The following is a 12708-nucleotide window of genomic DNA, read 5'->3' on the forward strand; positions in this document are numbered from 1 at the left end:
GCTTCTGGGCGCCCTAGGGGCAGCCTTGTAGCTTGTCCTTGTAGAATCGGAAGGGCAGTGGTGATCACGTTTATATTCTGTTGATAAAACACATCCTGCATATTCCAGGTTTTTAGTTTGTCTTACCATTTCTATTTCAACTGGATTGTTTGCACCGTTTCTCCGGGCATGTGCCCTTTTCCAGATCCATTTTATTATAGCCAGTACCCCTAATATTGCAAATATACATCCTAATCCTCTTTTAAAAGTCCATCTATCGTACCTTTATATTCTTTCAGCTGAGACCAGTGTTTCCATCGACCCCTACTTTTCATATCAATGCAAGCACATGTATCTCCACTAATTAATACCTCATATCGTCCGCTCCCCTAGGTGCGAACCCTGGTTTCTCTGCCACTTCCTTAACCATTACCTTCGCCCCCACCTCAGGGATTATAGCCGAGGCGGCTATCTCACTGTCTTCGTCCTCCTCCTTCTGCCTTTCTCGGACCTCCTGTCGCATACCTTTCAACTGCTCACTCAATTCCCTCACATACTTTCTGATTCTGTCTCGTAGGCGGCTTAATACCGAATATTCTACAAGTTTCTTTCATCACTTGATCCGTGAAATGAGTCCCTTGATCCAAGCCAATCATGTGGTAATAGGACTGCCTCCCATTTAGCATTTCCACCAGTGTGTGTTTTGTGTGCAGTATTATTTCTCCTATCATTATAACAGACTCACTAATTTTGACTGCCTAAGTGGCACAATCCAGTGCGGCCAGGCATCTGGACAGACCGGCAGCCGCTTGAGATTGCTGTGTCGAGTAGTAAGCTACGGGTCTCATCCTATCCCCATGCATTTGTGTCACCGCGGCTCCATAGAAGCCTCCCTGGTTCTCACAATATATGTGGATCGGGAGATCCATGTTCGGGAGTCCCAGCCCTGGAGCTGACATTAGGGCTTCCTTCAGATTACCGTATGCTGCTTCTTGTTCGGGGCCCACTCTACAGTTTCTAAGGATGGTTTTCCCACTTTCACTAGCCGCTGTATTGGTTCTGCGATTGCCACAAAGTTAGGTACAAAATTCCTGCAAATAGTTAAAGAGCCCCAGTACCTTACGCACCCCTCGGACTGTTTTTGGTTGGGGCATAATCCTAATGGCCTCCTTCCTGTCAGTGAACATGGTCCTAGTTCCTTGGGATATTTCGTGTCCCAGGTACTATACCACAGCTTGTCCGATTTGTGCCTTTTTTGGGATTTACTTTGAATCCTGTGTCCTGCAGGACTTCCAGTATTTCTATACGTGCTCCTGTATGCCCCCTATCATCCTCGGATGTTATTAGTAAGATCATCTATGTATTGTAGTATAGTACTCCTATACAGGGTTAAATCCACCTTTTCTATGGCTCAACTCATAGTCCGGTGGAATATAGCCGGGCTATTGTGGAACCCTTGTGGGACCCGTGTCCAGGTGTACTGATGGTCGCTGACTGTGAAGGCAAACTTATCTTGGGACTCTTTTGCCAGGGGTATGGACCAGAATCCATTGGCTATGTCTAATACAGTGAAGATCTTATGCTCTGGTTTTAATCCATTAAATGTGGTGGCTGGGCTGGCCACGATGGGATGTTGACGGGGAGTCACCTTATTGAGGGCAGTATAATCAATAGTTAACCGATATGATCCGTCCGGCTTTTGCATGGGCCAGACAGGGGCATTTGTTGTTCCCTCTACCTCTAAGTATACCGCTTTCCAGTAACTTCCTCCACTATCTGTCTCACAGCCTGTGCAGCTTCTGGTTTTATCAGGTAGTTGGACACTTCCCACATTAGCATGCCTGTCAAAATTACTCTGGTTCCCCCAAGGTATTTCTAGATTGTTTCCAAACCTTTTAGTTTTATTTCTTTTTTTAAGAGATCAGATTTAACATTTTATTTTGAATGTATCTCAGAATTTTGTTGTGCCTTCTCTTAACCCGTGGTACTTGAAACCTTCACAACAAAATGAGCTCTTCACTGTTCCCATCCTAATCTCTGCTCCCCTTTTGTAATATTTGTATTTATTGTTGGATTACAAAATGTCAAATATGGTAATACTGTGTTTTTTGATCGGACTTCTCATTTATGCTTATAGTGATTCACAGATCACAGAATGCAAAGTACTTGTTTTATAATTGTGTGCTCAATTTCTGTTTTAGAAGCTGAACATCAAAAACTCTAATCTTTTGCTCTGTAGCTTCAATTTTGTGATACAGTATTTCATAAATTACATCTTTTTAAGCTGCAGCTTCTGACGCAGTAGTTGTGTAATTTTATTAAAAAGGCTTCCAAACCCAAGATTTTCCAATACAACCAAAATGTTTATCAAGGAGAATCACCTGAAATATCTCAATCACAATTCAAATATTGTACTGCCAATCTTTTATTTAAAACTCTTTTTACTGAGCTAGAAGTTTTCATGTCAAGGTTTTATACAAAGGAAAATGGGAGCGTACTTCCCCAGTCCGCAGGCTTTTTTTGAAGGCATTACAATTTCCCTTCTCCGTTCTTTATCTCATTCCTAGACTAAATTTATTGTCTTTCAACCCAATGTAATCAATGATTATATGTTTCTTTTGACAAGTAAATGAGCGTGTCGAAATTCTTTTTAAAAACCAACGGGACCACGCATTTTTGAACTTTTGCTCAACAAACCTATCTTTTGTGAATTTCCTAGCTCCGTAACTTATCATCCGAATAAATCCGCACCTGTGCTTCTACCTTAAAATGTAATTCAATTCTAGGTTCACACTTTCTTAAAACTTCCCACATACAGGACAACACTACAAAGGGTTTAAAAAAAAAAACTTTCACTGTCCGAAAAAGTGGGTGGAGCGAAAACAAACAGACAGCTCCACCATTTTTTCCAAACAGGCTTTCAGACACATGAAAAATTCATTAATTCCCACCTCAAATATTCCGCAGTCAAAAATCACACAAGCACTTTCATTCAAAGACAGACATTCACCAAAGTCTCTCTTCATTCAACAAAGCTTATTAATTGTTTGGTCAGCTCTATTTTTGGATCTATACGTCACTTAAGATAGTCACTATCAGGTTTTTTATGGTCATCCGAAAAATATCCTAGCCCCCCATAAGAGAGCAGTGTCCAGCATATCTTTACACGTCATACTCAGTTTTTGATACGTCTACCCTTATATCGGTTTCACTGTATTCTCAGATGCTGACTGTCTTCCCACTTGTATCACCTAACCCCAGTGTCTACAGTCCCACTGACTTCTTATCGATTAAACTGTATTCTAGATACTGACTGTCCCTCCAGTCAGTTTCCCCTACCCCTAGAGCCTGCAATCCCATCGACACCTTATCGATTTATCTGTATTCTAGATACTAATGGTTCCTCTACCCGGTTCCCCTTGAACTTAGAGGCCATATCCACATCGATACCTTCTGATAGTGTCTATCGTGACTTCCCAATTCGCCATAACAGACTTTTCACAGATTCAAGTACCCCGGGCAAAAGACACGTCTCATAACGGCTCACGTCGGATTATGAGGTAGTTGAAGATACTCACTCGTGATGGATTCGTATACGTTTGTCTGTCGGCTGCCCATTGTAACCCTGCTTGCAGCGCCATAATGTTGTGGGGTATTAAAAATATAACACTCACACAAAAGGTTTTTTTATAGAGAAAAGAGTTGTTTATTAAAACCTGATTAATCAAGGGCGATCTGGCCTCATCAGTACCGTTACTGAGTGCTCTCAACATCGATCTCATAGAACAAGCTGTGTAATTACATTTTTATACAGTTTAGATACAGTCAAAATGGTGGAACTACGCGGGGAAGTGTTCCATTGGTTAATACAGGTTACAACAATTTCATTGGGTGCTACAGTTACATTAATTTTATTGGTTTCAGTAATTTCTAATGATTCCATTGGTACAATCAGTTCTGACGACTGTTGCTAGAGAATAGCAGGTTACGTGTTACATTTCTGGGAACGTCTTCCCAGGCTAATTCTCAGACTGATGTCCTTGGCAGACATATGGCTACCCTCTGCTTAAAAGAGGCATTGTCCCTGTTATCTCCTGTGGCTGGAACATTGTGGCCTCCTCTCATTATTTCTGTGAGCTGTCTACATAAATCTTGTGGGTGTTCTTATCTCCCAAGAGAATTTCTCTGACCTTAGTGTTTCTGCCTAATTCAGCTATTGTACCATGAACGCATTTTAAACCTTACTCTCAGTCTTTCTTACTTAATTTTAATTACAACGATTTACTTTACCCCTAATTAAAGTTTTTCGCTCTTACAAGCTGAATTTGGAAAATAAACATTAATTGAACCTGTCAGTTACGGCATTCATTAAATTGTAATTAATAAAAATCACCAGAAAAAATATCTTCTGGAGTTTACTCAATGGGGTGTGAGTCTCCGCTGAGGGTTTGTTACAGTTTTGGTCTCCAAATCCAATCAAAACGGCCTGATTTTGGTCAGCTTGAATAGTGAACATACTGCAGACCTGTCTGCTCACCGATTTTTAAAATAATTTATTAATATTATTTATTGTCCCTCTGCCCCCAATCTTGATGGGATGACAAAATACAATTCATTTCCCCAAATTTGTCTTTCAATTATTGGAAAAAATCCTGAGGGACAGGATAAATTTTCATTCTGAAAGACACGAATTAATCAGGGACAGTCAGCATGGATTTGTTAAGGGAAGGTCGTGTCTGACTAACTTGATTGAAGTTTTTAAGGAGGTAACATGGAGAGTTGATGAGGGTGGTGCGTTTGATGTAGTCTATAAGGATTTTAGCAAGGCTTTTGATAAGGTCCCACATGGCAGACTGGTCACGAAAGTAAAAGCCGATGGGATCCGAGGCAAAGTGGCAAGTTGATCCAAAATTGGCTGAGGCAGGAAGCAAAGGGTAATGGTTGATGGGTGTTTTTGTGACTGGAAGGCTGTTTCCAGTGGGGTTCCACAGGGCTCAGTACTTGGTCCCTTACTTTTTGTGGTATATAATCAATGATGTAGACTTGAATGTAGGGGATATGATTAAGAAGTTTGCAGATGATACAAAAATTGACTGTGTAGTTGATGAGACAAAGCTGCAGACTGCAGGAAGATATCAATGAACTGGTCAGGTGGTAGAACAGTGGCAAATGGAATTCAAGAAGTGTGAGGTAATGCAGTGAGGTAATGGGGAGGTCTAACAAGATGAGGGAATACACAATAAATGGTAGGACATTGAAGTGTAGAGGAACAGAGGGACCTTGGTGTGCAGGTCCACAAATCCTTGAAGGAAGCAGGACAGATAGAATAAGGTGGTTAAAAGGCAGAAGGCATACGGAATACTTGCCGAGGCATGGAATACAAGAGCAGGGAGGTTGTGCTTGAAGTGTATAAAACACGAGTTAGGCCACAGCTAGAGTACTGCGTGCAGTTCTGGTCACCACATTACAGGAACGAGAGGGTACAGAAGAGATATGAGGATGTTGCCTGTACTGGTGAATTTTTAGCTATGAGGAAAGATTGGCTAGGCTGGGGTTGTTTTCTTTCGAACAGCGGAGGCTGAGGTGCATAAAATTGAGGGGTCTAGATCGAGTGGCTAGGAGGGACCTATTCACCTTAGCAGAGGGAAAATAACCAGGAGGCATAGATTTAAAGTAATTGGTAGAAGGTATAGAGGGGATTTCAGGAGAATTTTTTCGCACAGGTTGGAGGGGGTCTGGAACACTCTGCCTGAAAGGGTGGAAGAGGCAGAAACCCTCATAGCATTTAAAACGTACTTGGATATACACTTGAAATGCCATAACCTACAAGGCTATGGACCAAGAGCTGGAAAGTGGGATTAGACTGTACAGCTGTTTGTCAGCCAGCACACACACACTGGGTTGAATGGCCTCCTTCTGTGATGTAAATTTCTATGAAAACTAGAATTGTCTGTTCTGAATTTCTATCCTGCATTCAGTGATGGTTTTTCTAAACTCCTTTTACAGGGCTTTAGAAGGGAAGGATTTGCAGACGGGAAACTCAAACGAGATATCACATCAAGATCTGACAGAGTTACTCCATTCATCAGGACCTGAATATCATCTGCCTTTGAATGTGGAAGAAGAAATGTTTGTCTATTCTGTCTGTGGGAAACGATTTCAAACATCAGTGTGACTGGAAAAGCACCAGACACACACACACCCGAGTGAGAGTGTTCTAGTGAACTGCCTGTGGAAAGAGCTTTAACCAGTTACACAGCCTGAAAAACATCGCACCATTCACAGCAGGGAGAAACCGTACATGTCTTCTGTGTGTGGACGAGGCTTCAACTGATCGTCCAACCTGGAGAGACACAAGGACACCCACACCATGGAGAAACCGTGGGACTGTGGGAAGAGATTCAATTCTCTGTCTGAGCTGGAAACTCATCGATGCAGTTACACTGGGGAGAAGCCGTTCAACTGCTCCGAGTGTGGGAAGGGATTCACACTGACATCCCACCTGCTGACACACCAGCGAGTTCACACTGGGGAGAGACCGTTCACCTGCACCGAGTGTGGGAAGGGATTCACTTACCCATCCCACCTGCTGACACACCAGCGAGTTCACACTGGGGAGAGGCCGTTCACCTGCTCCGTGTGTGGGAAGGGATTCGCTCAGTCATCCAACCTGCTGACACACCAGCGAATTCACACTGGGGAGAGACCGTTCACCTGCTCCGTGTGTGGGGAGGGATTCACTCAGTCATGCAATCTGCTGACACACCAGCGAATGCATACTGGGGAAAGACCGTTCACTTGCTCGGTGTGTGGGAAGGGATTCTCATTGTCGTCCCTACTGTTGAGACACCAGCGAGTTCACACCGGGGAGAGGCCGTTCAGCTGCTCAATGTGTGGGAAGAGATTCACTCAGTCATCCCACCTGTTGACACACCAGCGAGTTCACACCGGGGAGCGGCCGTTCACCTGCTCTGACTGTGGGAAGGGATTCACTAATTCATCCTACCTGCTGAAACACCAGCGAGTTCACACTGGGGAGAGGCCGTTCATCTGCTCCGAATGTGGGAAGGGATTCACTGATTCATCCAACCTGCTGACACACCAATATACTCACCGGAGAAAGACTGTTCCCCTGCTCAGTGTGTGAGAAGAGATTGACTCGGTCATATACCCTGCGGAGACACCAGGGAGTTCACACCGGGGAGAGGCCGTTCACCTGCTCCCTGTGTGGGAAGATTGGACCTGTTCATCCCACCTGCTGAGACACCATTAAATTCACTGCAGGGGTTGGATTCTGCTGTTAATCACATCCAGGACTGAACCATGTTCATTCTGACAGTTGGAGTTTGTTTCTGCTGATGTTAATAACCCTAAAACTGGGCTGGAGTTTAATATTTTGATATGTCAAGTAAATCAACTTTCTTTCAAACACACTGTCGAGCATTTGATGTCTCCAAGATAAGAGGAAACTACCTGATGTCGTATTACAGACTGTTCCATTTTTGGGCCTTTCCTGCTTTCTAACTCTAGATTATTTCAGTTCTCATACCTTCGGTTACTCTCGGGGACATGTTCCAGCTTGTGTGATGAAGTGCTTCCTGTCATCACCATGAATGGCCTAGCTCTAATTTTAAGGTTATGACCTCTTGTTTTGGACTCCCCCACCATAGGAAATAGTTTCTTTATCTACCCTACCATCTCTTTTAATCATAAAACACCTCAATTAGATCACCCTTTAATCTTCTATATTCAAGGGAATACAAGCCTCGTCTCCACAACCTGCCCTCATAATTTACAAAAGTCATCACTAAGTACAGGGTAGAAATTCTGAACACAGTTCTAGTTTCTCTGAAACATTCTTTGGTTTCTAGTCCCTAAGCTGCAAGTCCCCCATCCAACGCACTCTCTCCTCGTCACATCCTCTCTGTTTGAAATCCAGATTCAATGCATGCTCTGATTTCTCCATTTCACTCCTGAAGGTGCTGCGTGATGTTGGGGTTCGGTCCCAGTCACTATTTGCCCTCAAACAGATACATAATGAGGGGAAATCAATCTCTACCTTTAACTCTCAGCGATATGGAAAGAGGGAAATGAATGATCTTTTAAACACCTGGTCCACTTGGCACTGAAGTGTCTGAAACTCCACTGCCTGTGGAAAGAGCTTTAACATCGCACCAGGGAAACAAAATAGTGACAAATGTTAAACTGTTTTATTGACAAAAGAAATCTTGCGTGAGTTTTTAAACCATAAATTGTTTAATGGCTTCACACTGACTCACCAGACTGTCCGACTCAGGTTACACCCCTCAAGCTCCACGATTGGTTGCAGAACATGCTGCTCCCTGGGACTCCGGCCTCTCTCCCTGTTGGTTCCCAGGGCAATCAATCACCACTCGCCAACATTATACTTCCAGATGAGGTTCAGGGGCTCAGAGGAAGGAAATAAATGAGGCTTTGAAACTGAGATGGGAAATGCAATTAGAGAAACGTGATTCAATATATTAACAAAACTATTTAAAATCAAATGAAATGAATTATAATTTCATGCCAAGTGGGAAACAAGTGATGTCTGGACTGTGCAGGAGTGTTTGCGCCTGGTTACAGAATGTGTCACTGGCTCTCCGCTCCAAATGAAGTTCTTCCAGTTTTGCTAGAGTAAATAAGGAGCAACTGTTTCCATTGGCAGAATGATTGGTCTCCAGGGGACACAGATTTAAGGCGATTGGCAAAAGAACTAGAGACAACATGAGGAAACTTTCACACAGCGAGTTGTGATCTGGAATGCACTCATGATGGCTCAAGTGTCCACCTTCTGTGCTGTCCCATTCTATGATTATGGCGGATGTCCATACCCAGAGTGCTCCACGTGGTGGAATATTCCCTATCTCCATCAGCTGGGTGCGGGTGGGGGGGTACAGTACTTCTGAGCCCAGTAGGACCACCAATTTCCCATGTGGGACTGTCGAGGGAGGTGGGTTCCCTTCCCTGAAGGACATTAGTGAACCAGTTGGGTTTTTACGACAATCCGGCAGCTTTCATGGTCACTTTTTCTAGTGCAGGCCCCACATATGACCAGATTCTTTCAGCTCAATTTCATAAACTGTCTATGCTTTTGTGGGTTCTCTCTCTCACTCCATTTTTCCTGTTTGGAATTCATTTTACAGGTATTAAAATGGGACAATTTGTGGACTGGAAGCTCAAATCAAACATCACATCGAGATCTGACGGTGTAACTCAATACATCGGGATCTGAATATCATTTGAACATGGAATCAAAAAGCACCGTTCACAGCGGGAGAAACGGTACATGTGCTCTCTGTGGACAAGGCTTCAACCGATCCTCTGACCCGTCGAGACACCAACGAGTTCACACTGGGGAGAGACTGTTCACCTGCTCAGAGTGTGGGAAGTGATTCACTCGGTCATCCTCACTAAACACCAGCGAGTTCACACTGGGGAGAGATTGTTCACCTGCTCAGAGTGTGGGAAGGGACTCACTCGGTTATCCTCACTAAACACCAGCGAGTTCACACTTGAGAGAGGCTAGTCACCTGCTCAGAGTGTGGGAAGGGGTTCACTTGGTCATCCATCCTGCTGACACACCAGCGAGTTCACACTGTGGGGAGAAGCCTTTTAAATGCCCGGATTGTGGGAGTGCGATAAAAGTTCCAGGGAACTGACGTGCCGTCCACGTGTTCACACTGACTAGAGACTATTCAAGTGGGCTTTTATCTGACCTCACTGTACACCAGTGCACTCACTGGGGAGAGACCGTTCATCTGGTCCGAGTGTGGGAAGGGAGCCTCAGTGATCCAGCCTGCTGACACACCAATGAGTTCACAAGTGATTGCAGGAGTTGGATTCTGCTGTTAATCAAATCCAGGATTGAATTGTGTTCATTCTGCCAGTTGGGGTTTGTTTCTGCTGATAATACTCCTGTAACTGGACTGGACTTTACTATTTGGGATATAGGTAAATAAATCAGTGTTACTTTCAACACATTGCTGCAGATTTTTGTCTTTCCCACCTGAGTGTTTAGCATCATCTGGTTGGAGCTCAGAGAGGACAATCTGGAGGGAGGATTGTACGCTGGGAACAGAGCTTCAGCCTGGACACAGTCCTTCAGGGCCACACTGAGAGGGGCAAATGGCACTTTGGTCCTTCTCGTCTTTCTTCACTGACAGCAAACTCTCTGTTTAGGTTAATCTTGACGTGTTTAAGGACCAGATGATATTCACTCAAGGGTGTTTAAAGAGATGGGACGCGTGCTCTGTGAACCCCTTGCCCATATCTTCAACAGCTCAATAGAGTCAGGGATTGTGCCCTGAGATTGGAAGGCAGCTCACGTAGCTCCCATTTTCCAGATTGGGAACAAATCCGAGCCAGGGAACTAAAGGCGCATCAATGTGACCTCGATCACTGGGAAGATGTTTGAAGGGATTCCAGGAGATGCTGTTTTCGATCATGGGGAACGGGAAGGGGCCCATTAGAGATACTGAACACGGCTTCCACAAAACAAGGTCACGTCTTACAAACTAGCTTGAGTTTGTAAAGAAGTTGTTAGGTTGGTGGATGGGGGGAATCCGGTTGACATTGTCGACCTCAGGGGTGTCAAACTCATTTCTTATGGTGAGTCTGATCCAATATCCTGGCACTTGGCGTGGGCCACATTCAGCAAAAGTTATTAACATAGGAATAAATGGAGATAAACTATCGGAATTTACATTTAGATTTTATTTACTGCTGTTGCTCACAATCCCTGGCACCCCTTAGCTTGAGCATTTGTGTACTGACCCTGGTCAAACCATAACCACAAGGATATCTGTGCATTGCTCTGACTGTGACCACAAGGCTGTGTCACTATCCCACATACACATACCGTTGCCTTGTTTCACATCTCCATACAAACACCATCTCTTTACACATCCCCTTTCTATACAATTACAACAGACATGAACAAGGGCCTGAGGCTGATTAAAAGAAATAAGAACATAAGATAATAGGAGCAGGAGCAGGAGTAGGGCATTTGGCCCCTCGAGCCTGCTCCGCCATTCCACAAGATCCTGGCCTCAACTCCACTTCCCTGCCCGCTTCTGATAACCCTCGACACCTTTATTGTTCAAAAATCTGCCTATCTCCACCTTAAATACATTCAATGACCCAGCCTCCACAGCTCTCTGGGGCAGAGAATTCCAGATTCACGAGGCTCTGAGAAAAAATTCCTCCACATCTCAGTTCTAAATGGCCGACCCCTTATTCTGAAACTATGCCCCCTAGTTCTAGATTCCCCCACGAGGGAAAACATCCTCTCTGCATCTACCCTGTCAAGCCCCATCAGAATTTTATACGTTTCAATAAGATTACCTCTCAGTCTTCTAAACTCCAATGGGTAATAGGCCCAACTTGCTTAACCTATCTTCATAAGGCAACCCCTTCATCTCAGAAATCAACCTTGCGAACCTTCTCTGAACTGCTTCCAATGTAAGTATATCCTTCCTTAAATAAGGAGACCAAAACTGTACACAGTCAGGTTGAACCTTTCTTATCCAGGACTCCCTTATCCAGGTGGTGCATGCACAGAACACGACCCATTCACCCCGCCACCCAAGTTTCCCATTCCTTTTTTTAGGCACAACGGTTATACCTTTCCTTTATGATTTAATTAAATCATTCACCTAAACAGAAAATCAACACACAAAAGCAAGTGATCAGCAGCAGCAGAAGCCCCTCAACATAGAACACCTCGGAGCCTACCTACAGCTCGGGGCCCGCTGGTCCCACTGGACACCTCTTGATCCGCCGAGATCTCTGGGCCCGCTTGTCCCACCGACACCTCTGGGCCCGCTGATCACCGACACCTCTGGGCCCGCTGATCACCGACACCTCTGGGCCCGCTGATCACCGACACCTCTGGGCCCGCTGGATCCGCCGACACCTCTGGGCCCGCTGATCACCGACACCTCTGGGCCCGCTGATCACCGACACCTCTGGGCCCGCTGATCACCGACACCTCTGGGCCCGTTGGATCCACCAACACCTCTGGGCCCGCTGGATCCGCCGACACCGCTGGGCCCGCTGGATCCGCCGACACCTCTAGGCCCGCTGGATCCGCCGACACCTCTAGGCCCGCTGGATCCGCCGACACCTCTGGGTCCGCTGGATCCGCCGACACCTCTGGGTCCGCTGGATCCGCCGACATCTCTGGGTCCGCTGGATCCGCCGACACCTCTGGGTCCGCTGGATCCGCCGACGCCTCTGGGTCCGCTGGATCCGCCGACACCTCTGGGTCCGCTGGATCCGCCGACACCTCTGGGTCCGCTGGATCCGCCGACGCCTCTGGGTCCGCTGGATCCGCCGACACCTCTGGGTCCGCTAGATCCGCCGGCACCTCTGGTCCCGCTGGGTCCGCCGACACCTCTGGGCCCGCTGGTCCCACTGGACACCTCTTGATCCGCCGACACCTCTGGGCCCGTTGGATCCGCCGACACCTCTGGGCCCGTTGGATCCGCCGACACCTCTGGGCCCGCTGGATCCGCCGACACCTCTGGGCCCGTTGGATCCGCCGACACCTCTGGGCCCGCTGGATCCGCCAACACCTCTGGGCCCGCTGATCACCGACACCTCTGGGCCCACTGGATCCGCTGACACCTCTGGTCCCACTGGGTCCGCCAACACCTCTGGGCCTGCTGGATCCGCCAACACCTCTGGGCCCGCTGGATCCGCCAACAC

General features: G+C 46.0%; 1 protein-coding gene and 1 pseudogene across 7 annotated transcripts in view; one reads left to right on the plus strand and one right to left on the minus strand.

Moving 5' to 3' along the window:
• Positions 1-502, minus strand: part of LOC139274163 (zinc finger protein 585A-like) — a 140605-nt pseudogene extending 140103 nt beyond the window's left edge.
• LOC139273765 (gastrula zinc finger protein XlCGF57.1-like) overlaps positions 1-9976 on the plus strand; it is a 68222-nt gene extending 58246 nt beyond the window's left edge. For 5 of the 7 annotated variants that reach the window (XM_070890833.1, XM_070890831.1, XM_070890829.1 and 2 more), the window contains exon 3: positions 5986-9976. In XM_070890833.1, the coding sequence (XP_070746934.1) occupies positions 6350-7126 (777 nt within the window). In that variant the 5' untranslated portion in view covers positions 5986-6349 and the 3' untranslated portion in view covers positions 7127-9976. The remainder of the gene's footprint in view (positions 1-5985) is intronic. The other 2 variants (XR_011595342.1, XR_011595343.1) reach the window with 2 other exon arrangements.
• The last annotated feature ends 2732 nt before the right edge of the window (positions 9977-12708 follow it).

This window comes from Pristiophorus japonicus, chromosome 9 (genome assembly GCF_044704955.1).
Source record: "Pristiophorus japonicus isolate sPriJap1 chromosome 9, sPriJap1.hap1, whole genome shotgun sequence".
Classification (NCBI taxonomy): Eukaryota; Metazoa; Chordata; class Chondrichthyes; family Pristiophoridae; genus Pristiophorus; species Pristiophorus japonicus.